This window comes from Panthera tigris, chromosome C2 (genome assembly GCF_018350195.1).
Source record: "Panthera tigris isolate Pti1 chromosome C2, P.tigris_Pti1_mat1.1, whole genome shotgun sequence".
Lineage (NCBI taxonomy): Eukaryota > Metazoa > Chordata > Mammalia > Carnivora > Felidae > Panthera > Panthera tigris.
In genome coordinates, this window is record NC_056668.1 from 80102289 (window position 1) to 80129197 (window position 26909).

At 43.6% G+C, this 26909-nt stretch overlaps 2 protein-coding genes across 3 annotated transcripts in view; both read right to left on the minus strand.

Annotated features, from left to right (window-relative positions):
- Window positions 1-13903, minus strand: part of KNG1 (kininogen 1) — a 28710-nt gene extending 14807 nt beyond the window's left edge. For both annotated transcript variants that reach the window (XM_015538113.2, XM_007083592.3), the window contains exons 1-5: window positions 13493-13903; window positions 8265-8375; window positions 7180-7264; window positions 3096-3268; window positions 2106-2213 (exon numbers count right to left, since the gene is read on the minus strand). In XM_015538113.2, coding sequence (XP_015393599.1) covers window positions 2106-2213; window positions 3096-3268; window positions 7180-7264; window positions 8265-8375; window positions 13493-13687 — 672 coding nt within the window. In that variant the 5' untranslated portion in view covers window positions 13688-13903. The remainder of the gene's footprint in view (window positions 1-2105; window positions 2214-3095; window positions 3269-7179; window positions 7265-8264; window positions 8376-13492) is intronic.
- A 2724-nt stretch (window positions 13904-16627) lies between these two features.
- Window positions 16628-26636, minus strand: HRG (histidine rich glycoprotein). Its single transcript, XM_007083643.3, has 7 exons — window positions 26445-26636; window positions 24422-24538; window positions 23486-23573; window positions 22678-22844; window positions 21485-21568; window positions 19386-19487; window positions 16628-17579 (listed from the first exon to the last, which is right to left on the minus strand). The coding sequence occupies exons 1-7, from the start codon at window positions 26634-26636 to the stop codon at window positions 16656-16658; spliced, it is 1674 nt and encodes a 557-aa protein (XP_007083705.1). The 3' UTR covers window positions 16628-16655.
- Between the last annotated feature and the right edge of the window lie 273 nt (window positions 26637-26909).

Here is a 26909-nt window from a genome sequence, read left to right on the forward strand (position 1 = left end):
AAGTGGAATCATACATTTGTCCTTTTGTGTCTAGCTTATTTCACTTAGCATGATTTCAAGGTTCATCCACCTTGTAGCATGTATCAGATCTTCTTTCCTTTCTATGGCTAAACATTTTCCATTGTCTTATCCATAGATGACATTTTGTTTACCCATTCATCTGTTGACGGACCTTTGGGTTATTTCCACCTTTTGGCTATTGGGAATAATGCTACAATGAATATTGACATCCAACTAACTGTTTGAGTCCCCGTTTTCAATTCTTTTGGGGTATACGCCTAGGCGTGCAGCTGCTGGGTCATATGGTAACTCTATGTTTTTCTTTTCGAGGGACTGCTAAACTGTTTTCCACAGTGGCTGCATCATTTTGCATTCCCAGCAGGAATATGCGAAAGTTCTAATTTCTCCACAGCTGCCTCATTACTTGCTATTTTCCAATGATTAAAAATTATAACCATCCTCTGGATCTGAAGTGGCATCTCACTGTGGTTTGTATTCACATTCTTCTGATGGTGCTTATTGGCCATTTATAGTTTTTTTTTAGAGAAATATCTTAAAAAAATTTTTTTAATGTTTATTTATATTTGAGAGAGACAGAGACAGAATGCGAGTGGGTTAGGGGCAGAGAGAGAGGAAGACACAGAATCCGAAGCAGGCTCCAGTCTCCAAACTGTCAGCACAGAGCCCGACGTGGGGCTCAAACCCACGAACTGTGAAATCGTGACCTGAGCCGAAGTCAGACACTCAATCGACTGAGCCACCCAGGTGCCCCGAGTAATATCTTTTTAATCCCTTTGCCTGTTTTTAAATTGGGTTGTCTTTTTGTTGTTACATTGTAGGGGTTTTTAATATAGTCTTCATCCTAACCCCTTATCAGATAAGTGATTTGCAAATTTTTTCTCCCACTCTGGGAATTTTCCAATTATGAAATTAGTATATGCTTCAACAGAAACATTGAGAAGGACTGAAGAGTTCCAAAAAGTATGAAGAATCAGAAAAAAACACCTATATTCCCACCTGAAGGTTAATGATATTTTATATTTTGGCATATTTGTTTCTCATCACTATTGATACTTATGTTTACTTTACACGTTTGAATGAATCTGTCTATATAGTTCTTTACCTTATTTTTTTTACTTAACATATTATAGCCATTTCACTAAGTCACTAAAAACTTGAAACAGAATCTTAATGTCCACACATATTCCACTATATGGATATACTACTATAATTTACTTAACCATTCCCTACTGCTGAAGATATGTTACTTCCAATGTTTTTCTATTAATAATAAGGCTGAAATTAACACCTTGCTGTCTGGATTCCTCATTTTCTTCCCATAGTTTAGAAGCCTAAAAGTCAAGTTACTGGATTTAAGTCATCCATTGCTTAAAGCAGTCTTTGGCTAAAATGCCAATATCCTTGGGGAGGTCTTCATGCCTTAGCTATCTCTTTTTTTAAATATATATATATATTTTTAACGTTTATTTTTGAGACAGAGAGAGACAGAGCATGAACGGGGGAGGGGCAGAGAGAGAGGGAGACACAGAATCGGAAGCAGACTTAGCTATCTCAACATGTGCTAATGACGATTACCTTGAGATGCTCTCTTTCAACATAATTTTGGTTCAGACCAAAAGATATCATCTCAGAAAGGGTCCATAAGGGATGGAGACTCGGGATGTGTTTGTTAGAGATCAGAGCAGGGGAGAAAGGGTGAGAAAACAAGCAGAGACAAGTTGAAAATGAGGGACTGTTCTGGGTAGAGCTTGGAGTCAGGACATTGAGCACATGGGGAAGAAAAGAAGATAGGAAAGTGAAGGCGTGAAAAGACAAACTTGATCATGGCATTATTTTGTCTCAGGCTCTTCCTACTCCCCACTTATATCTGTAAGGGCTATTGCTAGATGTGCAGATTCTCTGACTGGGTAGGTAAGGCAGCCTGACCAGTGCTGAGAGCTTCGGAATCCCCAAGGGAATGTGAACGGTGAATGTCACCTAACATTTTAGTGACTAAGTCTTCCCACACAGCTGAGACTTTCCACGCTTGGAAATACTGGACACAAAATGCTAAGAACTTTATAATTAGATTTTTGCCTACTTACACCATTCAAAAGGGACTTGCAGTCTGGAGTTAAGAACAGAAAATGTTCCTTGGAGCAATTCGTCTGCACAATTGAGTAAGTAATTTCATAATTCCATCCAGCCACCACCTGAAACAGTTTTGGACTGAATATTTAAAGGGCACTTTAAACATCACTCACAGTGTTATGACGAGTGTAGGCTCTGCCTGGCTCAAAAATATGAACGATGATTATTACCAGGCAGAAGGCATTTCTGAATAAATATTGAGTGCTTTATGACTCTCACTCCCTCCCCACGTGCACGCACGCACATATGCACACGCACGCACCACACTCCTACACATCAAACAACCAAATGCAATCTACACGCAGAGGTACCGTATTTCCTTAAGTAAGACCTAGCAGTATTTCCTCAGCTAGGCGGCAGGAAGAAAGTCTTCCACTGAATTTGTGAAATATGCATAATGCTGTTCTAGATGGATGAAGAAAACTCTGGAACTTGGGTGACTTTGACCAGTAGGTCCTCAGGTTCCCAGACTGCCAGGCAATGAGATTTCTCCTGCTTTATCTGGGCCCCGTTGCACCCTGATAGCTGGCTATGGACATAACTGAGCAAAACACATGTATTGCATGAAAGCAAATTGGAAGGTCGATTAAAAGCAGGGAATGTTACCGACCAAAGTGAGTCCTTCGTAATTAGAGGCTGAAATGCAAGGGAGCCAGTCGACCGTCACTAAAGGCTTAACAAATGGAGGCAACGAAAAGACCAGAGTTACAAGTATTTACTTTTTTTCCTGATGGTATGGAACCTATGATTTAGAGGGTACCCAGAAAGCTGGGCCATCTTTTTAGATACAATTTAATTTTTGGAGCCAAGTATGCCTCATGGTAGTGAGGTATTAATAAGGTTTTCTTAAGACCCTAAGGACAGAATGGCTTTTCCACTGCACTGTCTCTACAAAGAACATGTAATACTGACTACCGTGCGGAATGAAAAATTAAAGAACAAACCTGTCTGTGGGCCCTCTTGACTTCTCTAAGAGCAAAGAGGTGGGAACGACCGGTGTGGTTGTTAAAATGTTGAATGGCGTGTCTGAGAACGGGCTCCAGGTCAAGGCTCGCAGTCGATATGGGGTGCACACAGCCAAGGCAGTCATACTGGCTTGTCACCACAGGACCCTCGGCTTGACAAAGAGCAGGCAAAAGGGCAGCATTAATGACTGAAGCCTTCGTTCACATATGCTGCCCTAAATAAGATAACTTAGAAGGCCCTGGTAAACTTTCCAGTAAATCCTAGTATACATTAAAGAAAGACAAGGCGAGGGGTGCCTGGGTGGCTTAGTTGGTTAAGCAACTGGTTTTCGATTTCAGCTCAGGTCACGATCTCACAGTTCATAGGACTGAGCCTCGAGTTGGGCTCTGTGCTGGCAGCAGAGGCCCTGTTTGGTATTCTTTCTCTCTGCCCTTCCCCTGCTCTCTCTTCCTGTCTCTCTCTCAAAATAAATAAATAAAGTTAAAAAAAAAAAGTGAGGGGCTCCTGGGTGGCTCAGTCAGTTAAGCATCTGACTTTGGCTCAGGTCATGATCTTACAGTTCGTGGGTTCAAGACCCGGGTCGGGCTCTGTGCTGACAGCTCAGAGCCTAGAGCCTGCTTCAGATTCTGTGTCTCCGTCTCTCTCTCTGTTCCTCCCTCACTCATGCTCTGCCTCTCTCTGTCTCTCAAAAAAAAAATTAAATAAATAAATAAATGTTAAAAAAACCAAGTGAGAATGCAAGACCACTTTTTAGCCAGAGAGATAAACCTATATTATTTACTTAGGAACATCTTACATGCATACTATTGTGCACTTATTTTAAATTTATTTAAAAGTAAATTTTTTTAATTTTTTTAACGTTTTTTATTTATTTTTGAGACACAGAGAGACAAAGCATGAACGGGGGAGGGGCAGAGAGAGAGGGAGACACAGAATCGGAAGCAGGCTCCAGGCTCTGAGCCATCAGCCCAGAGCCCAACTCAGGGCTCGAACTCACAGACTGTGAGATTGTGACCTGAGCCGAAGTCGGACGCTTAACCGACTGAGCCACCCAGGTGCCCCTATTTAAAAGTAATTTTAAATCATAGAAGTAACATGAATTTAGTGGCGTCTGGATGGCTCAGTCATTTGAGCATCTGACTCTTAGTTAAGGGCTCAGATAATGATATCAGTTTGTGGGTTTGAGCCCCACATCAGGCTTCTGCTTGTGCAGAGCCTGCTTGGGATTCGCCCTTGCTCTCTGCCCCTCCCCCTCTCCATCTCCATCTCTCTCTCCCTCTCCCTCTCTCTCAAAAATAAATAAATAAACATTTTTTAAAAGGGTGACATGAGGGGCGCCTGGGTGGCTCAGTCGGTTAAGCGTCCGACTTCAGCTCAGGTCATGATCTCACGGTTTGTGAGTTCGAGCCCTGTGTCGGGCTCTGTGCTGACAGCTCGGAGCCTGGAGCCTGCTTCGGATTCTGTGTCTCCCTATCTCTCTGCCCCTCCGCAACTTGTGCTCTGTCTCTCTATGTCTCTCAAAAAATACATAAATGTAAAAAAAATAATAATAAAATAAAAGAGTGACATGAATTTATACTCTTATAAAAAGTAAAACATTACAGATACATCTTATTTATTTATTTTTTTAGAATTAATCACAACTCCTTGAAGCCTGGCTCAGGGTATATAATACATTTTGTACAACTCAATGCAAAAAAGGTGTTTTGCACCTGTTGTCAAGTGCCAGGTGTGGAGCTAGGCACCGTGAGTACGTTGATTCGTTAGTAATGGTCACTGCTGTGAAGGAGTTGGGCAAAGTTGAGTGAGAGAGTCAGAACTGCAGATGGGCCATGTCAATATAATTTGGCAACAACTTGGAAAGTCAGGAGCCCAGACTGAGCTCAAGTAAAACTTTCCTGAGGAGAACAGGCCCGAGCCAAGAGGGGCCAAGGTCAACCAGGTAGGGGCGCCTGGGCGGCTCAATCGGTTAAGCGTCCAACTCTCGATTTCAGCTCAGGTCATGATCTTGTGGTTTGTTGGATCGAGCCCCCACATCAGCCTCCACACTGACAGTGCAGAGCCTCCTTGGGATTCTCTCTCCCTCTCTCTCTGCCTCTTCCCTGCTTGTGCACATTCTCTCTCTCAAAATAAATAAATAAACTAAAAAAAAAAAAAAAAAAAAAAAAAAGATCAACCAGGCAACATGAGCAATAAAGCCTGAGAAGGAAGGATAGCTCCCAAGAAAGCAAGTTGAGTCAGGGACAGCAGAGTGGGACATGGTGTATATACATTTTGCCAGGGCTTAAAGCAGGAGGGTGGGGGAGTGGGGGCCTATGGAGGTCAGAACAGTCAGTGGAGAGTCCTCTGCTACTGGGCCCAAGCCCCACCTTGGAGGCCAAGGGTTACTAACCATATTCCCAGTCCCCTGGGCTCCCTCGTGAGCCTGATGAAAAACCCGGCCCCTCCGCAGGAAAATGCGCATACTCACAATGCTCTCCACGTAATTTCAGGGTATTCACAGACCCTCTAAATTTGGTTAAGCATGGTCTGCTGTGAGAATGGGGAACCACTGAGGGGATTGTAATAAACCAATGTAACATGTTAAAAAAGAAGTACTTTTGTATTAAATTACAAAGTAGTGTTCCTAACAGATAGCCCTAACCCATGGGTTAGTAGAAGCTCCCACTGTAGAAAGGGGAAGAGCCATGGGGCTGTCCTAGGCCCCTTCGCCCAGTGGGCTCTCCCTGCCCAAGCGAGTGCCATCAGAACAGAATCAGGAGGCCGGGTGGGCGGTGTTCTACAGCCCGTCCTCCATCGTTAGCAGGTGGACACAACCGTCCCTGCAACTGTTTCTTGGTCTCTCTGGAAGTGTGTGTGTCCCAATAAAGACTTCCCCGCTGAGTAGTCATGGCGACCCCCAGTTATGGTGACAGTGGTGGGCAAGTTAGAAAACTGGAATACAGGGGAAAGGAGAGAGAACTAGTGATGGAAGAAGAAAGAACAATGAACAAGAGGCAGAAGGAGATGGAGAAGAGAGGAGGCGGGTCAGCCTCCTCTGAGGCAGCTGTGACTGGGGGTGGGGAGGGGAGACTAATGGGGGGCTGGAGAGAGGTGGAGTCTCTTCTGTGTCCCAGTGATTTTCCACCCTGCCCCAACATTTCTAGAGAGAGGTTTTTAAAATTAAAAGAAAGATTGTGACTTTTGATTCTGAAACACATCTGGTTACAAAGGTTTCAGATAAGGGATGTGGACCGAGAAGTACATTCTGAATGTTTGGCTAAGCTTTGCCGCTCACTATATACAATTGCCGTGTACTGGATGATAAAGTTTGCTTACAAGAGAAAGTGTTTTTTTGTTTTTTGGTTTTTTGGTTTTTTTTTTTTTGTTTTTTGAGAGAGTGAGAGGGAGAGAGAGAAAGAGCAGGGGAGGGCGAGAGACAGAGATAGAGAATTTTGAAACAGGTTCCCTGCTCAGTGCAGAGCCCAACAGGGGGCTCGATCTCACAACCCTGGGATCATGACCTGAGTCAAAATCAAGAATTGGCCGCTCAACTTACTGAGCCAACCAGATGCTCCGAGATAAAGTCCTTAAACTGCGTAATCAAAACCTACTCCAAACAAACAAGCAAAAAAAGATTTTAATTACTTGTATGTTCTTTTCTGCTTTTGGACTGGTTTTCTTTGAAAGCAACTTCTTGTAAGAACTGGATATGGAAGAGGAAAGCCAAGAAGGTGAAGAACTCAGAAAGATTCCTGGCCAAGTTTGACCTCAAAGCCCATGTTTTTCTCCCTCCCTCTTTGCCCATAATTGAAGGCAGCCCTTGTGCCTTCTCAGCCCTTCTCAGAGCCTTTGCGCACAGAGGATACAATGCTGCAGTCGGGAGGGGAGTCGGGATGTGCTGAGGGGATGACTGGCCTGATCCTGGCCCTGACCTTGGACTCTGCAGCTCCCTGGCCCCGCCCCACCCCCAAGGCTGCCACCATCCACCAGGAGGGGGCTTCTTCTAGGCTGTGCTCCTGGCACCACACTGACAGGGTTCATTTCCTCCCCGGCTAGCACCCCCCAGGTAGAGCCAGCTACCTGGAGTAATCTGGCAGGTCTGCGTAGCCACGGAGAATTTTGTATTCCCTCTCTTCCCGACGGTTGCGGAGCATTCTCCTGTGGCCTAAAAAGAAAAGAAAAAGAAAGAGAGAGAGAGAGAGAGACCATTTATCTTCATCTTTCAAATGGAGAAGTACACCTAGTACTATGGCTCAATATGACTTTCCCTTTTTTTTGAAACTTGCCCCCAAAAATTTTCTAACGAGTTTTGAGGCACCAGAAGGAGAGCTTTTGTAGCCTAACGATTATTTATTTATTTATTTTTACAAGCCACTGAAATCACGAGACGTTGGAGGAGAGGCAGGATAAAGGCAAGGTTTTGAAGTACGTTTCCTTTTCACCAAAATGTATGCAGTGCCTTAGAACCAGCCTAAGCTCTCCTCTTGATTTCCCTTTCAATTTCAGCGTTGAAATGATGTGCAGGACGCCAGTGTTGTGACATGAAGGGGTGAATCCTGGGACTGTGGAGAGAACGGCTTGCTTCTGGGCACTGTCCGTACTCCCCCATCATTAAGGTCAAGCGATCAAGCCGTGCTGTGCCAGGCACTTCGGCATTTGGTGAAGATAGCCATGGCTATTAAAGAAGGTTCTTTGCATACTGTATCTCATTTCATGCTCCAACAACCTGATGCAGGCAATGCTAGCTGCCCTTTACGAGGCAGCACACCAGTTCTGAGCGGTCAGCTAGTTGGACGCAGAGGAGGATTTACACTCAGGCAGATGCAAGTAAAGCACCCGTGATCTCCCCTCACCAGCCCTCGATCTTGGCCCAAGTGTTGATCTGTTGTGTCTTTGGGGACTGGCCCGCTGTCCTAACTGGTCATTAGAGTGCCCTTCTCATGGAGGGCTTTCTCTTTGTTTAACTGCTGGCGTCTCCATGCTCTGATACAGAGAACGGGAACACAGACACCAAGCATCTGACTTTTGTACACATTGGAGGGTTTACATGCATTCCTTACAAAGAGGCCTAACAATACTAACATCTCTAGCTCTAAAAAAAGAAAAATCTGACAGTCTTGGTGGAGAAAACTGGGGGCTCGGGAACCATCAACCAACCTACTTACAGCTTGTGCAGATTCTTTGTAGTCACAATCCTGCCATGTTTTGTCACTTTGAACAGAACAGTCTCCCTCCCTGATTTGGTACTTGAAGGAATAAAATGTCTCAGGGTCATCCTGAAAAAAAGCAACCAAAGACACATAGGGTTCATCCAAATGCTCCAACAAATACTTTGTGTGGGACCCAATGCAGATATGAATATTCGATCTTGATTTAACAAGAACAAAACATTTATTAAAAACACTGAAAGTTATAAATATTTACTTGGAAGAATGTTCATAATATATTTACAAATATGTATTTGTAAGTTACAAGATTATCCATAGTATTAGCCCATTTTTGTGGAAACCAATTTATAGGTATACATAGGACTTTTAGAAGTCTGGAAAGTTATAAAGCAAAGCTGTTAAAATGCTTGTCTTTCAGTGGTGCAGGTACAGCTGTCTCACTTTGTTTTCTTTTTTTTTTTTTAACTTTTTTAAAACATTTATTTATTATTGAGAGACAGAGAGAGACAGAGCACAAGCATAAGAGGGACAGAGAGAGGAGTAGACACAGAATCTGAAGCAGACTCCAGGCTCTGAGCTGTCAGCACAGAGCCCAATGCGGGGCTCAAACTCACAAACCAGGAGATCATGACCTGAGTTGAAGTCGGATGCTTAACCAACTGAGCCACCCAGGTACCCCTGTCTCACTTTGTTTTCTAAACAAACGTTTATGAGTTGTCTTGTTAAAAAGTAAACATATATTTCTTTTACACCAAGAAAACAAGAGGCCTTTTTTTCATTTTCAAAAAAAATGTTAATGGTTATCTCTGAGTGGTGCGTTAATTTTTGGTAACTTTAGTATTTTTATTTGCTTTATTTTTTTTCTGGTATGTCATGAGATAATAGATAAACCCTTTATTTATTTATTTATTTATTTATTTATTTATTTATTTTTAATGTTTATTTATTTTTGAGACAGAGAGAGACAGAGCATGAATGGGGGAGGGTCAGAGAGAGAGGGAGACACAGAATCTGAAGCAGGCTCCAGGCTCCGAGCTGTCAGCACAGAGCCTGACGTGGGGCTTGAACTCACGGACCGTGAGAACATGACATGAGCCCAAGTGGGACGCTTAATCAACTGAGCCACCCAGGCACCACAATAGATAAAACCTTTAAAGTGAAGGTGCTTTAAAGACCTGTGAGGCCTGAAAACATAAAACTCCTAGAAGAAAACATAGGCAGTAATTCCTCTGACATTGCCCTTTCTCTGACATTCTCAGGCAAGGGCAACAAAAGCAGAAGTAAACTGCTGGGGAAACACCAAACTAAGAAGCTTCTGCACAGTGAAGGAAGTCATCATCAAAATGGAAAGGCAACCTCCTGAATGGGAGAAGATATTTGCAAACGACATATCCGATAAAGGGTCAGTATACAAAATATATAAAGAACTGATACAACCCAACACTACAAGAAAAAACAAAAAAGAAATAACCCAATTAAAAAATGAGCAGAGGACCTGAATAGACATTTTTCTGGAGACAATATAATGGATGGCCAAAGGACACATGAAAAGGTGCTCAACATCACTCATCATCAGGGAAATCCAAGTCAAAACCACAATGAGATATATTATTTTACACCGGTCAGAACAGATAGAATCAAAAAGATAAGAAATCATAAGTGTTGATGAGAATGTAGAGAAAAAGGAATCCCTTGCACTGTCAGTGGGAATGTCGATTGGTGCAACCACTCTAGACAACAGTATGGAGTTTCCTTAAAAAAGTAAAAATAGAAATACCATATGATCCAGCAATTCACTACCAGGTATTTAGCCAAAAAATCCCAAAACACTAATGTGAAAAGATATACACATCTATATGTTTCATACAGCATTATTTACAATAGCCAAGGTATGGAAACAACTCAAGCATCCATTGATAGATGACTGGATAAAGATTTGGCATATATATAATGGAATATTACTCAGCCATACAAAAGATTGAGATCATGGATGGAGCTAGAGGGTAATATGCTAAGTGAAATAAGTCAGATAGGGAAAGACAATACCATATGATTTCACTTAAATGTGGAATTTAAAAACTGAGACAAATAAACAAACATAAAGCAGAAACAGATCATAAATACAGAGAACAAACCAATGGCTGCTATAGGGGAGGAGCTGAGGAGGTTGTGCAATACAGGTGAACGGGATGGAAGATACGGGCTTCCCATTATGGAATGAATAAGTCACAGGGATGAAAGGCACAGCATAGGGAATACAGTCAATGATATTGTCATAGCATTGTATGGTGACAGATGGTAGTCATACATAATAATGTGTAACATGGACGGCATAATGTGTAGACTTATCACTATATTGTATACCTGAAACTAGTGTAATGTTGTGTCAACTATACTTCAATAAAAAAAGAAAAGAAAAGAAAAGAAAAGAAAAGAAAAGAAAAGAAAAGAAAAAAGAAAAAAAAGAAGAGAAAAGAAAAGAAAAAAGTGCAAAGGTGTTGAGTTAGATGAGAGCTTTCCAGATGTAAAGTCCTGACATCTCAGGCGGCAAGGGACCGGAGAGGTGATTTTGTCCAACCCTACACTTTGCAGGTGAGAGAAAGGAGGCCCTGAGTAGATGGGCATGGCCGAAGCAGTCCCCACACCTTGGAAAGGCAGAGCCAGCCCCAGATCCCAAGTCTCCTGACTCTCAGAGCCTGCTGGAGTCGTGTTAGGTGCATCTGGGATGACTAAGTCAAAGAGGATAGTCTCCAAAGTTCCTTCCAGATCTCAGATTTTGATAAAGAAGTAGGTGGGGGGCACCTGGGTGGCTCAGTTGGTTAAGTGACCGAGACTTAGGCTCAGGTCATGATCTTGTGGTTTGTGAGTTCGAGCCCCGCGTCGGGCTCTGTGCTGATAGCTCGGAGCCTGAAGCCTGCTTCAGATTCTGTGTCTCCCTCTCTCTCTGCGCCTCTCTAGCTTGCACTTTCTCTCTCTCTCAAAAATAAATAAACATTAAGCAAAAATTTAAAAAAAAAGATGTCGGCTGTGGTGGTATATAGATAGTGCTCACATGGCAAAGTAAAGCAGGATTCTATAGGCTGCTTATTTATTTATTTATTTATGAGAGAGAAGGGGGGAAGGGCAGAGGGAGAGAGAAAGAATCTTTTTTTATTTTTTTTATTTTTTTTAATTTTTATTTTTTTTTAATTTTTATTTTTTAATATATGAAATTTACTGTCAAATTGGTTTCCATACAACACCCAGTGTTCATCCCAAAAGGTGCCCTCCTCAATACCCATCACCCACCCTGCCCTCCCTCCCACCCCCCATCAACCCTCAGTTTGTTCTCAGTTTTTAACAGTCTCTTATGCTTTGGCTCTCTCCCACTCTAACCTCTTTTTTTTTTTTTTTTTTCTTTTTCCTTCCCCTCCCCCATGGGTTTCTGTTACGTTTCTCAGGATCCACATAAGAGTGAAACCATATGGTATCTGTCTTTGAGAGAAAGAATCTTAAGCAAGCTCCACACTCAGCACAGATCCCAATGCAGGGCTCAGTCACACCCTGGGATCATGACCTGAGCTGAAATCAAGAGTGGAAGTCTCAAGTGAATGAGCCACCCAGGTGTCCCTCTATGGACATTTTAGAACGAAAAAACCCACATTTGCCGTGGATGTCAGCCAATGAAGATCACACTAATCAACTGCTGCTTGAGAGTGCCAGGACCACATATCTACAGCATTACACTAGTTTGTGAACCAGAAGGGCTCAAATTTACTTTCAGGAAAAAAAAGAAATTCTGTCCACTGGGCTTTTTTCTTTATCCTGATCATGTCAAATGACTAGCTTTCCCCCCTCTGCCAAAGTAAACAGTTACATAACTATCACAGGCACAGAGTTTTATAGTGAAATTCATTTAGACAAATTATTGAAAGATCTGTATTTTTTTAAATCACAACACTGTCAAGATTCGTCTTCAACCTGAGTGCACCAATTTGTTATAAAAAATATTAGAAAACACCTAGAACATTGCTGTTACCCTTGACGCATTCAGCCATACAGACTTCATGGTAGATATTTGGCCTAATGCATGTTAATCTCATTTCTGCCTCCTCTTAGGTATAACTCCCCTTTCCTCTAGCTTTATTGAGGTATAGTTGACAAATAAAAATTACATATATTTCAAGTGTGCAATGTGATTTTATATGTATATATATATATATATATATATACACACACATACACACATATACACACATGTTGTAAAGTGCTACAAACAAGCTGATTAACATATACATCATCTGATGTAGTTCACCTTTTGTGTGTATATACGTATGGTGAGAACAGTTAAAATATAGTCTTCTAGCAAATTTCAAGTATGCAATACAGTATTATTAACTATAAGCACCATGATGTACATTAGATCCCCAGGACTTGTTCATCTTATAACCGAAAACTTCTACCCTCTGACCAGCATCCTCCATTGTGCTCACCTCGCAGCCTCTGGTAACCACCCTTCTGCTTTCTGCTTTGGTCAGTTAGACCTTTTTAGATTCCACGTATAATGAGATCATATGGTATTTGTTATACATCTCCCCTTAAGCACCCCCTCCCCACCTGAGATCTGGAGGTCTTTATTTAAATCTTTAAAAAAGTTGTTTTTTAATGTTTTTTTTTTTTTTGAGAGAGAGAGAAACAGAGTGTGAGAGGCAGAGAGGCAGAGAGGGGAGACACAGAATCTGAAGCAGGCTTCAGGCTCTGAGCCGTCGGCACAGAACCCAATGCGGGGCTCGAACCCACAAATGGTGAGATCATGACCTGAGCTGAAGTTGGACACTTAACCGACTGAGCCACCCTGGTGTCCCTGGAGGTCTTTATATTTTAATCTAGAGCTAGTCATTTAGGAAGTTCTTTTGCTGCAATCTGACTGAGTTCCTGGATTCTCCTAGTCTGCATAGTTTCTTTCAAATGACTCCATTTACCTTTGTTTCCTTTCACCTGAGGATGCTGCTTCTCTGATCACCCAGGAACCCAAGCTTGGTGGCCCAGGATGAGTCATACCCTGCCCTGCACTCCCGGGCCAAAGAGTCGTAAGCTTCTACCTCTGCTTGTCAGTTCTTTGGCGATTGTTGGTGTGTGTGTGTGTGTGTGTGTGTGTGTGTGTGTGTGGTGTGGGGGAAGGGGGCTGGGCTCCAAGTGACAGCACAAATCTCAAATGATCTCAAGGTAAGGCACAGCTTACTCACCGTCCTGGTGACCTCGGTTACACGGTACAACACAAACTGGTTGCCACTTTGGTTTCTACTGTTATATTTCTTCAGAGCAGTGTCCACAGCCTTGAATAGGTCTTCATCATTGCAATCGATATCTTGTGAGAAGGACTCCTCGGTTAAGCTTGGTAGCAGCCTAGAGCAAAGGAAAAGCACAGCAATTAATTTCATGATTTAGCAGTCTCCCTCCAGGAGCTGAGGGATGGTTTCACCAAGATCCGGGCGCCAACTTGAATGGTGATTTTAGCTATTCTCAACCCTTTATCTCCCCTGTGCTTTCCTCTCTCTGCCTCAGCACTCTGGGTCCTGGTGAACTCCTGCTTTCCTATACTATCTGCCCTATTTCCAAAGGACAAATGGCTCTGTTGGGTTGGTTATCCAAGCAGATTTCAGGCTAAAACATTGCAACACTGAGGTTATTGGCCCGCTTGTTTGCATTCAGGAAGCACGTGGGAGCACAGAACACATTTCCAGGTGATTGCACAATGTTGTATTCCAAAGCAGAACAGAAAGCAATGAAGGAGGAGGAGAAAACACCAACCACATCTGTTATTCCCTGCCCCAAATGACTTTCCCAAAGCTGTTTCTGAAGGTCACTACATAGGACAACAATGCAACAATGAGTACAATGCACAGATACCTTTCAATAGTTCCTTTGCAAGATTTCTAGCTGCCAAAAAGCATGTTGCTACCAATCACATGGCATGTCTGAGGAGTCCATGCACATGGGGATAAGTCTCATACCAGCACACTGGCAAAACTTAAAATAAAATATGTGTATCCTATCTGGTTTCTGGTCAGGTCTCCACTCAGTTGCATTGGTTTCAGAAAGAAGAATGCTCCCAAGGGTGGAGGAGACAGGAGAGAAGCACAAGAAGAGATGAATTGAGTGAAGTCCTGTGTCCCCTATCCTGGCTTGTTTTTTAAAAAAATTTTAATGTTTATTTTTGAGAGAGAGAGGGAGACAGAGTGCAAGCAGGGGAGGGGCAGAGAGAGAGGGAGACACAGGATCTGAAGCAGGCTCCAGGCTCTGAGCTCTTAGCACAGAACCCGACACGGGGCTCGAACTCAGGGACTGCGAGATCATGAACTGAGACGAAGTAGGACACACAACGGACCGTGCCACCCAGACGCCCCACTATTTCTTTTTTTAAAGTTTATTTATTTTGAGAGAGAGCAAGTGCATGGGCAGAAAAGGGGCAGAGAGAGGGAGGGAGAGAATCCCAAGTAGGCTCCACACTGGCAGAGCATAGCCCAACACACAGCTGGATAAGGGGACAACATGGGGCTCGATCCCACAAACTGTGAAATCATGACCTGAGCCAATATCAAGAGTTGGTCACTCAACTGACTGAGGCACCTAGGTGGCCACCTTGCTTCTTGTTTCTGATGTGGTGGATATGGATGTCTACTCATCAAGCCTAAGGAAACTTTCCGATCAACTCCAAATTCTGATTCCAACTACTCCTGGATTGTGCACCATTAGAAATGTCCTCACTTTCCCAGCCTCAGCATCTTTGTGGGCCCCTCCTTCTTCTCAACCTAAGAACTTACCCATGTTTCTTTCAGCCTTAGTTTGTTTTTTTACTATACACGTCCTGCCCCAACACACACACACCAATCTACCTTCTGCCATTACTACACAGCTGAAACTGCTTCAGTAAGTCAGGAAGAGAGCCCTTTAAAAAAATATGTTTATTTATTTTTTAAATGTTTATTTATTTATTTTAAGGGGGAGAGGGGCAAAGAGAGAGGGAGAGAGAGAATCCCAAGCAGGCTCCATGCTGTCAGCACAGAGCCAGATGCTGGCTGGATCTCACGAACCATGAGATCATGACCTGAGCTGAAATCAAGCGTTGGACGCTTAACCAACTGAGCCACCCAGGCACCCCAAGCCTGAAGTCTTACTAGCCTGTATCTAAATGCTTGAGCCCTGAGTTGGGAAGAAAGGAAAAGAAAGAGGACTTGAGTGCGGAAAACAAGAGTCCTCCGGCACCAAAATGAATAAAGAGAAGTTATCCGAAATGAATAAAGAGAAAAGCCTCCCTAGCCCAGGGAGAAGATAGGAGAAAAACAGAGGGCCCTGGAATTCCTGAAGCAGAGAACACCTCTGTCCTGCTTTCTGAGCATGCAACCTGGAAGGCAGCAAGATTCCAGGGAGAGAACAGCCATACAGTATCTCTTGGCAGTCATGTTCATTAGCAGTCTTACAGAGACCCTTATATCCTCAGTTCGATACAGCAGTATGAGATAAACTAGACCCAGAGAGGGATGGGAACAGGCTTGGAGGAATTCCTCAGCAGGAGAGAACTGGTGAACCAATGATGAAGAATCAGACCTCCTTCTTGTGCCCGCCACCCAAACACCTGAGCACTACATGAAATTCGAGAACTGTGGCACGACTTTGTGTGGAGAGTAGTGGGGTCAGGGGAGTCCAAGAAGGACTGAGGTTAAGTTTCCTATTAGCCTACTAGGATGGCAGACTGAAACGGAAATTAATTTGTTCTGAAAATAAGGTGATATTTTGGGGTGCCTGGGTGGCTTTGTTGGTTAAGTATCTGACTTCGGCTCAGGTCATGATCTCATGGTTTGTGAGTTCAAGCCCCGTGTCAGGCTCTCCACTGACAGCTCAGAGCCTGGAGCCTGTTTCAAATTCTGTATCTCCCTCTCTCTGCCCCTCCCCCACTGTGTTCTCTCTCTCTCTCTCTCTCTCTCTCTCTCTCTCTCTCTCTCCCCCCCCATCCCTCTCAAAAGTAAATAAACATTTTTTAAAATTTCCTAATTAGCCTACTAGGATGGTGGCATGAAATGAAAATTACTTTGTTCTGAAAATAAAGTGATGTTTCTTGTGCACCTGAATTTATGGTAACGCCAGCTATAGCATAAGTACTCATAGAGGAAAGACTCTAGAATTAAAAGAATTAAGTCCAGGGAAGAAAGAGGATCGGAGATTTGTTACAAGGATTTGGGAGCCAGTGACTTATAGCACTGAGATCTTTCCTTTCCATTTGTCTCTCTCTTCTCATGCTATCTCCTCCCCTACCCACATTTTGCCCCACCCTGAGTATGAAAGTGAGATTAAAATAACTTGAATTTCACATTCATTGTTGGTCATATTTTTTTTATTTATGGTTCTAATTCAGAACATTAATTTTTCCCCGTCGAGGAAATCAGACTTTGGAAGCGTATATGCAAAAAACTTCAAGACGTGTGAAAACTCACTCTGGAATATCCCTGGGCATGATTCAGAGGCTGACTGAGGGAAGGGCTGAATCTTTGGGTTTAGAGCATTGCTGTGGTCTGGCAATGAGAAGCTAGGAAAATTGGCTTCCGGAAGAGGAAGAACTTCACCTTTCTTTAGTGGAGAGAGTCGGTAAATATATCCAATTTGTCTCCAGTGGAAGGGAAAGTGTCTCTTACCTGGACTTCTTTTTTCTGAGTGCCTAGATGGTGGGCCATGATGGTGGTGATGGTGATCTTGGGGATCCTCACTATGCGGTGGTGGGTCACAAGGTCCATGGTCAAGGAAATCATGGCCATGGGGATGGTGTCCATGGGGATGGTGTCCATGGGGGTGATGTCTATGGGGGTGATGCCCATGAGGAGGAGGTCCATGAGGATGGTGTCCATGGGGGTGATGCCCATGAGGAGGGGGTCCATGGGGATGGTGTCCATGGGGGTGATGCCCATGAGGAGGGGGTCCATGAGGATGGTGTCCATGGGGGTGATGCCCATGAGGAGGGGGTCCATGGGGATGGTGCTTACTGGAACTATGATTATGAGGGTGTCCGTGGATCCTATTGGTGCCAAAATGGGGATGATGACATTTTAACTCTGGAACGGGCGAAACTTGGGGGGCTTCTGCCTGAAATGGTGGTCTGTCTGATTGATTTTTGTCTTCTAGAGGAGGAAGACATCCAAGTTCATGTGGCTTGTGGGGATGGTCATGATCTCTAAATTCATCAGGCTTAAATGGAGGCTTGCCAGCAAGAGAATGCTCATGCCCCCCAGAGTGGAGGGGATGGCCGAAATGCTGTTGTATGCCACTGATGTTTCTACCATCCTATTAAAGGATACAGAAAAGTGAATATTATTACAGAACACAAAAGAAGTTAGATGCACAACTTGATTTAGGTCTAGGGCCTGCAGACTTTTGTTGTTTTTTTTTTTTAACGTTTTTATTTATTTTTGAGACAGAGAGAGACAGAGCATGAACGGGGGAGGGTCACAGAGAGAGGGAGACACAGAATCTGAAACAGGCTCCAGGCTCTGAGCTCTCAGCACAGAGCCAGACGCGGGGCTCAAACTCACGGACTGTGAGATCATGACCTGAGCCGAAGTTGGACACTCAACCGACCGAGCCACCCAGGCACCTCTGCAGACTTTTGTATTCCACAAATCCACTTTTAAAAATAGGATAGCAAAACAGTATTCTCAAGCTTTTATCCCCCCAAGTTGACACTTGAAATACAAAGACTATCATCTACCGTCATCATTATTTCACAATAGTAATATTTTGATAACACAAGAGTCAGAAAGATAATCTCAGAGTAAAGAGTGGTTCTTCAGATGGAATAAATGCTGTATTAGGAAACAGTATTTATTATCCCCATTTTTCTCATTTCAGCATAAAATGGTGAAATTATATTCTAGATGGTATTCATCTGTAGATCAACATCTGGAAAACTAGTGCCTTATACTTAATATCCTCAACAGAGTTCTGAGGCTTTATGGTATAAGCATCTCTTAGTCTTAAAGGATGAGTACTTCACCTCTTCCCTCTCTTCCTTCTTCAGATTTTAATTTAAAAAAAATCTGTGGATGCGATGCCTGGATGGCTCAGTCAGTTAAGCATCTGACTTCAGCTCAGGTCATGATCTCACAGTTCATGAGGTCGAGCCCCACGTCAGGCTCTGTGCTGACAGCTCGGAGCCTGGAGCCTGCTTCAGATTCTGTGTCTCCCTCTCTCTTCCCCTCCCCTGCTCGTGCTCTTTCTCTCAAAGAATAAACATTAAAAAAAAATTGTTTTAAAGCTGTGGACCCATGTTCATGGTGACAAAACTGTCACGCCCCTCCCCCATATTGTTTTTTGGTCTGGCATATGGATATTTGGATTATTTTCAGGTTTTTTGCTGATGTGAAAAGCACTGTAATGAATGCCTTGGTATAGAACAAAGCCTTCTGGGACAGATGTGAAATATTGCTTTGTGCCTCAGTTTATGTATCTTTATATAATATGTTTGAGGCTAATTCAGTCCCCTTAGGCTCTATGCTTAATAATAAAAGTTAGAAATTACTTTTATTTATTTATTTTTTTAAGTTTTTTTTTTTTACATTTATTTATTTTTGAGACAGAGAGAGACAGAGCATGAATGGGGGAGGGTCAGAGAGAAGGAGACACAGAATCTGAAACTGGCTCCAGGCTCCGAGCTGTCAGCACAGAGCCCGACGCGGGGCTCGAACTCACGGACCGCGAGATCATGACCTGAGCCGAAGTCAGCCGCTTAACTGACTGAGCCACCCAGGCGCCCCAAGAAATTATTAAGTCTCAGCACTGGTGCCTTAACCATAAGGGCTATTTTCATATTCATTAAAGGGTGACTGAATTGGTTATGATTTTTACTTTACGAATCTTACCTCTCCCCAGTTCTTGGAATTTTTTTATGCTTTTTGTGTCATACCAGCAATAGTACCCCTTCCCCAGGGACCTATTCTCTCTGTATTTCTTTTCAGCCACCTCTCACCTCTCTGCTTCTCTCTTTCTCTTTCTCCCCTCCACCCCCAGAGCTATAACAACAAAATACACTCTGTGTCTGAAAATATTTCTTAGTCTGGCCTGCTTCTGATAAGGACTCCTTAGGCAACCCACCTCCAAGTTGAAGACTTCACAGTTTATGGCAATGTCATTTGGGGTTTCCAAGTCTGAGACTCCTACATCATAGGACAAATCTGCTCTGCAGAATCCAAAGGCCTATAAAGAAGAGAGAAGCCTGTTAGGGTGTGTATGTGTGTATTCGTGTGAGTGTCTATTTCTGTGCAGCTGGTATGAAGGTTCCCAGCTATAGTTGTAAACTTTCAGACATTTGGGAAAGAAAAAGAGCTTTAGAATAATCAGGGTACTATTATCAAATTTCTCCACTAATTATTTCCTAGAAGAAAGTGCAGGTTCCAAAGTGTCTCACTTCAAGTAGCTGTGGTTTTCTTCCCTGAGTGGTGACCAGTACTGAGCTTTCCCACGGGGGTCAGTGAGGAAACCACATCATTGATGCCCTGCCTTAGGCCAACCCTTCTGCACCGAAGACCCAAATTGCCTGTGCCTAGAGAGAATTAAGAGTGGTGTAGAAGAGGGATTTGTGTACAACTTTATCCAGCCCCTTGAAGGAAAGTATTGGAAAGGAAGGAACCAGTATGAAAATGGCTTGCGGGACCCTGTCAAAGTAACCATCCGCTGGCCTTACTGGGAGTACAGAGGCTACCGCTGGCTTGCACCCCTATGCCCTAGAGTCTCCTAAACCCAGCTGTCAAAGGTAGACTAGGACAAGAAGAAATGCTTTTCTAGAAGAGACAGATAATCACTGAGGTCTGAGAATAGTTTTGCAGTCAGACAGACCTATGTTAATTCTGGCTTCACCATTTATTAGTTGTGTGAGTTTAGGCAAATTACTTAAAATTTCTAAAATCCAGTCTTTGTAAAATGGGCACAATACTATCTTCAGGATGTGGGAGGGCTTCATTAAATGAGATTATGCTGCAAAACACTTAACATTGAGACCCCTCTTTTCCAGCTGCCATGTTTCTGCATGGCATCACCCACAACAAGATTGTTAAGAATTTGTTAAGAAGGGAGTGGGAGAGGGAGGTGTCTTTTCTGGTGGCCACTAAGCAAGATTCTAGAACTGCTTCAGGCAGGAATGTTGAACAGCCAGAAAAGGAACTAATGAATGAATGCTTCCTTGCTTTTGACCCTAGAGAGCCTGTTGTTAAACCTCAGGATTATCCTGGCCTTGAAATCAGAAGGCCATTGTTAAAATTCTGTGTCCTAACATTTTCTAGCTAAGTGCCCTGAGGTTAAGTGGTTAACCTTCTAGGGGTGCCTGGGTGGCTCAGTCCATTGAGCGTCCGACTTCGGCTCAAGTCATGATCTCACGGTTCGTGAGTTCGAGCCCCACATCAGGCTCTGTGCTGACAGCTTGGAGCCTGGAGCCTGCTTTGGATTCTGTGTCTCCCTCTCTCTCTGCCCCTCCCCCACTCATACTCTGTCTGTCTCTCTCTCTCTGTCAAAAATAAATAAAAACTTTAAAAAAAATTAAAAAAAAAGTGGTTAAACTTCTAGGCTGTTCTGTCCCAGGGAAATGGAGTCAGGCATTTGCTTCTCCTCAGCAGGGTTGTTACAGGGATCCAATGAAGCAATAGTATGCATGTAAACTACACACAAATGCTGAGTATTATTAATAAGATATTTCAGCAGATACAGGAGTATCCATTTATAAGTGATCAGGAGAAAAAAGCCCACTGCATTGAGCCTTAGGAGAACTGGATTCTAATCTCAGCTTGGTTATGAACACTGGGAAAGACACTTTGCTGATCCTCAGTTACCTCCACATTTGTCACATGGGGCCACTGTGAGGAATAAATGAGATGAAGAGAACACAGGCACCCACTGATGTGTAGGCTCTTAATATAAGCCAGTTATTAGTTTTAGCTAAGTCTTTAATCCTAACGGGTTAGAAAAGACCTCAGTGTTAAGTTTAAGTGTGGTGTATATTGTAAAATCACAGTCTCATGATTCACTCAACTCCTCTGTGCCTCAGTTTCTCCATCTCTAAGTCAGAGATAAAAATAAGATCTACCTTATTGAGTGGTTGGGGGGTTAATAACGTATGTGTAAAGCACTTGGACAGGTTCCTGGCACATAGTAGGTGGTCTCTAAATGTTACCTAGTATTTCACAGACATGTATTATACTCACATTATAGTGCCTTGGAAAATGGTGGCTACTGGAGCAGTTCCTCACAGAGAAGTCCACGTAATAATTGGTTCTTTCCCCTCCTCTCTAGAACAAATTGGATCAAAGCAGTTTCAGGAACATAAAACTTAAAAAAGAAAAAAAAAGCAGTAGATACCTGCTCTCCAATATGCTATAAAGCACCGTGGGGATTCAAAATCACCAACATGTGCTATTTTTCTTATGACCACTGCCTTTAAAAAAATTTATCAGAAATAAAATATATTTTTATTAAAAAAAATTTTTTTTAATGTTTATTTATTTTTGAGATAGAGAGAGACACAGCATGAGCAGGGAAGGGGCAGAGAGAGAGGGAGACACAGAATGTGAAGCAGGCTCCAGGCTCTGAGCTGTCAGCACAGAGCCCGACGCGGGGCTCGAACTCACAAACTGTGAGATCATGACCTGAGACGAAGTCGGACACTTAACCGACTGAGCCACCCAGGCGCCCCAATAAAATATATTTTTAAAGGGGTGCCTGGGTGGCTCAGTTGGTTGGGCATCCAACTCTTGATTTCAGGCTCAGGTCATGATCTCATGAGATTGAGCGCCAAGCTGGGTGTGGAGCCTGCCCCTTCCCTGCTAAAGTGTGAGCAAGCATGGGTTTGCTTTCTCTCTCTCTCTCTCTCTTTCTCTCAGTCTCTCTCTCTCTCTCTCTCTCTCAAAAAAAATACTGTTTCATTGAAAAGGGCAAATAATATAGACACAATCAAGCATAGTTAAAAATCACCTTTCCTGTACCCGATCTCTTCTTCCCAAAGGTACCACTACCACCTGTTTGATGGGTTTCTCGTAGCCTTTTCCTAAATATGTCACCCATGTACCCATATATCTAATTAACATAAATGGGCTCAGAGTCTAAGTGTTGTCTCTAACTTGCTTTTCCCCTTAGAAACTCTTCCCGATGCATACGGATCCAAGACATTCCCTTTAGTAATTGTGCTATATTCCTTCCATTCCTTCCATTCCATTCAGTAGCTATTCATACTCCCCACAACTCCAAAAATTAAAAAAATTGCAGGAAAGCTGCAACAGAGACCTCAGTTTGAAAGTAGCGCGACACGTGAGGCCAGTGGAGAGGGCCAGGGCCCCTGGGTCTGCGCCTGCCAGGCCGGAGCTGGGCCCTCAGATGCCAGCTGACGTGAGGGGACACTCACCGCTCTGGCAACTCTCTCCACTCGGTCCACTCTGAAAAAGGCAAAATCTCCATTCTCTCTTTTGTACTTCTCAAAGGCTTTGTTGGCTTGGTCTCTATAAGACTGAGTGTCCTCAAAGAAGTCAAAGAGTACAGGGCTGTCTTTGGTATTGGCCAGTGCCGAAGAGACTGGAGAAAGAAGATGGCAACCTTCCATTACCAGAGGGTCGGAAATAGCAATGTCAATACTGGGACTTCATATGTATAAGCACGTTGGCAAGAAAAACAATAGCTTCCGTTTTACAGATGGGTACATTGAGGGTTGGAGAAGCAAAGTAATTTGCTCAAGATCAAATCAGCCCATCAACAGCAGGGCTGAACTTAAAACCAGATCCTTCTGATGCTTATGTCTCTGTTGTGACTCCATTCAGACACCTCTCCCATCACTCACAAAGTGTTCATATTTCACTAAACTCCTCCTGTCTCACCCAGGAGGGAGAGGCATCATTAACATAGTTTGTGCCCAGAGAGAGAAGATACAGATCACCCTTTCTTCAAGGTGACCTCTTAAAGGGGTTGCTTGACTGTTGAATTTTTGTATATTGAATCATATTGAAAATCTTATATATTGAATTTCTTTAAAGGAAGGTATACCAATAACAGAAGAAAACCCTCTGCTTTTCCTTCCACAGAGAGCAAATAATAATTGATTTTCTGAGGGCGGGGGCCATTCCTGATATGTGCATCTTAGTATTATATTGTGAATACCACAGTATGATTGAATTCTACATTAATTTAGAATTAATTAGCATTTGAACATATGACCATACCAGAACTTGTGGTGCAGTTAAAATCATTCAGTCTAAGATCCTGAGATTCATTCAAATATGTAGCTATTACCTTACACTGTCCGATCACCTGTAAGAAAGAGGGAATTATGTCATCGCACACTGCCTTTGTCGGGTTGAATGTGAGGGGACAAAAAGTGATGTCACATACTCCTACTATCCACTGAGAATCCACCTTAGTTTTCTCTCACCAAGTCCTCTCTCAAAACCTGTATTTTCTTAGTCTGTTTCTGTGGGCTGGGTGCTATATACATCTAAAACCCTCACGAGAGCCAGGGAGAAACTGTTTAAACAGATCATGGCCATATCCCAAACATTTTCAAGGGAAAACAGTGCTAAAACTCCTTGGTAGGTAAACGTCTTATTTTCTAGAACTGAAATTTGATATACGTGCTTATTCGTCTTCTTGCTCTCTTCCTGTGGTGGAGAACCTGGCATCTGAGTACCCACGTGCAATATGGAGAATGAGACCCTGTTCCTCAAGGCAACTACACTTACTCCCCATGGCTATTCCTGCCAACGAGGCCAGTCTTCATAGGGCACAGTCACAGGTTCATATGTTCTCAGACACACGGACTCTCAGGGCCTGAACCCTTAAAGTCCAGGTACCCCAAACCCCTCCTGTTATTTTACAGCTGAGGAGGCAAAAGTCTAGACACTTGAGGTGATTTTCCCAAGGTCTCACAGCTGGGCATGTTATCCCAAGGCACCACAATCCCCAGTGACTCAGCCTGAACTGGGAATCCCAGGAATGACTCCCAAGAGACTTTACTCAAGGTCAACATAGTCTTCACGAGTCAAGAGGCAGGATCTGCCCTTCCTTGTTCACTCTGTTAGCGCAGGCATGCTGCTGCCCTGAGTAAACAAAATAGACAGAAGTCTAGAATGATACAAGTTCAAAGTACCCTGTTTACTTACAATCTCAGATAAACGCTTAGAAAGAGCTGGGTCACAGTCATCCCAGTGTTTCCTGGATAGGACTGGGCAGTCTGATTCTTTCACATCTAAGACTAAATAATAGACAGCTGCAGATTCCTGAGGAATACCAGAAGAACAACATGTGAGTAGCATGTGGGAGCCTAGTGCTTTTTCAATAAAAGCAATCTCTTTATTTCTTTTTATTTTTTAACATTTATTCATCTTTGAGAGACAGAGAGAGACAGAGCATGAGCGGGGAAGGGGCAGAGAGAGAGGGAGACACAGAATCCGAAGCAGGTTCCAGGCTCTGAGCTGTCAGCACAGAGCCCGATGCGGGGCTCGAACTCACGAACCGCGAAATCATGACCTGAGCTGAAGTCGGACGCTCAACCGACTGAGCCACCCAGGCGACCCGCAATCTCTTTATTTCTTAAAGAGAATTCCTGCTTCTCTCCAAATCATCACAGATGTCCTACCTTTGTGTCATTTGATCTACTTCTTTTGAATAAATAGCTTCAAAGAGTTACTTCCAAATGTTCTTTTTCACTGGTCATGATGTTGCTTCTGCCCACGAGCTTTAAAAAGCAACCACTGAGCAGCAGTGTGGGTTTGGGTGGAGGTGTTGAAGGTGCAGGCCCAGAATTATAAGTGATGACAGCCTCCGATCTGTATGTGCAGTTGTGTCCTCTTGCCCAGCTCTATTCCTGAACTTGGATTGTTTTGCCTTGATTTCAACCTGCCCAAAGCTTAAACACACTGTCTTCTCCTACAAGCTGTCTCTCTCTCTCAACTTCCCCTGCCTGTTGTCCGAGGCGTCATTAATGACATTGCCGTAGTCTCTGGCTTAGAAATGTGAGGGTGACCTTGATTTCTTTCCTTTGCTTTTACTTTCCAGGAGCCAGGTGTTCAACGGCCTTTCTTTGAAATGTCTCATGTCTTTTCTTCATTCTCCCTGCTCTGATTTCCATTGCCTGGGGCTGGTCCTCATTGCCTCTTTCCTGAGCACAAATGGCTTCCTAGTTCATGTCTCCTGTGTCCATCTCCGCAGGCACACCGCCCCCCCTTCCTCACCCACCCACGCACCCTCCTGCTGTCACTCAGAGGCAGCACTGTGCCAATTTGTCCTGTGCCTGCATGTGTCACAGAGAGCCTGGAACGGGACTCATGGTCACTAAATTGCCGGTTGGACCCTAAATTCCTGAAACCCCTCTTGTTCTCTGCAACCTGTGGTGCCTCTCATACCAGCAACAAGTGGAAATTTCTCTGCTTCTGTGGGGCCCCATAGTCTGTCCTCCTAGATTTCAGTGGTTTCACCAAAGGGTAGGTTTTTTGGGGGTGGGGTGGGGTGGGGAGAGAGCCCTTCTTCCGTTAATCTCTTTCAAGGCCTCAGATCCACTCCAAACAAGCATATAATCTTATTAAGTGAAAACAGTAGGCTCTCTTTGCTTCACGATAAGCCTACAGTCAGTCTTCCGACCTGCTAACTGCTCCAAAGCCCACAAAAAACTTCCAGAACACTCCATTCCCGCTGCATTCAATTATTCCCTGACACTCTCCTTCCTGATTCCCTGTCTACATCCTTCTCCCAATCAATTTTAAAAGCTCTCCTTCCATTAGGTTACTTCTGCGTCTATACCACTTGATTGCTAGAATGTGTCCCGTCTTAACGCAGTTTGCCTGTGTGTGTACGTGAGCTGATGATTATTTCCTTGAGGGTCCTGCCAACACCTTATTCTAATTCTTCTCTCCTGGTACTTACTGTTTGAGTTGGCTCAGCATACATGCTTATAAGTACTTACAGACTGATTCATAATTAAGGAGATATTGATAGCAAATGTTAGTTTGAAGGCACCCCCCCCCCCAAAAAAAAAAACCCCAACAGTGTGGAGGAGCAGCAGAAACGAAACCAGAAACCCTACCCAGAGCCATTTCATTGTGCAAGGCAGTAAGCGTGGGGCCCGACACCACATTTGCCCCTGGGGCCTGGTCTCCCAACTCAGCTCTACCACAGGCAGTTCCTCACCACTTTGTCCAAATGGGCATCAGCGACCCGCAGCAACTGGAAAAGGTAGCCTTTCCACCGTCCTTTATTGATCAGGTCTAGCACTTTCCTGGCCAAGGGCTCAGTAGCGTCGCAGTCTGTGGGACGCAGAGCGCAGGAATTCTGCAGCGTGAAGAAGGGGATGAGAAGCAGGGCTGCGGTGAAGGCTCTCATCTTGTTAAAACGTGGAAACCATCCCTTGCTACAGTATGTCCCAGCAGAGAATTTTATACAGACTTTCTGAAGATACACACACATGCACACACAATTGATTAAACAAAGTGTTTATGTATTTCTGTTGTGTAACCGGGGAGAGTCACCTTGACCCCTGGTTAAAATACCTGCCAACAGGCTGTAAATGATTAGTGGGTCCTGGGGACAGAAAGTCGAGACACGCCACTGGTGGGCGGGTGGACTTGTGATCTGCACAAAATCTGGATTTTTCTA

What these genes read in the sequence shown, in the direction of transcription:
- HRG (XM_007083643.3), bottom strand. Translation starts at nt 26,636, where the DNA reads ATGAGAGCCTTCACCGCAGCCCTGCTTCTCATCCCCTTCTTCACGCTG. An exon ending in CTAAGCGTTTATCTGAGATT is followed by an intron (nt 23,574 to 24,421) that starts GTAAGTAAACAG and finishes TCTTTCTTACAG; the next exon opens with GTGATCGGACAGTGTAAGGT. An exon ending in GTGAAGTCTTCAACTTGGAG is followed by an intron (nt 17,580 to 19,385) that starts GTGGGTTGCCTA and finishes ATCCTTTAATAG; the next exon opens with GATGGTAGAAACATCAGTGG.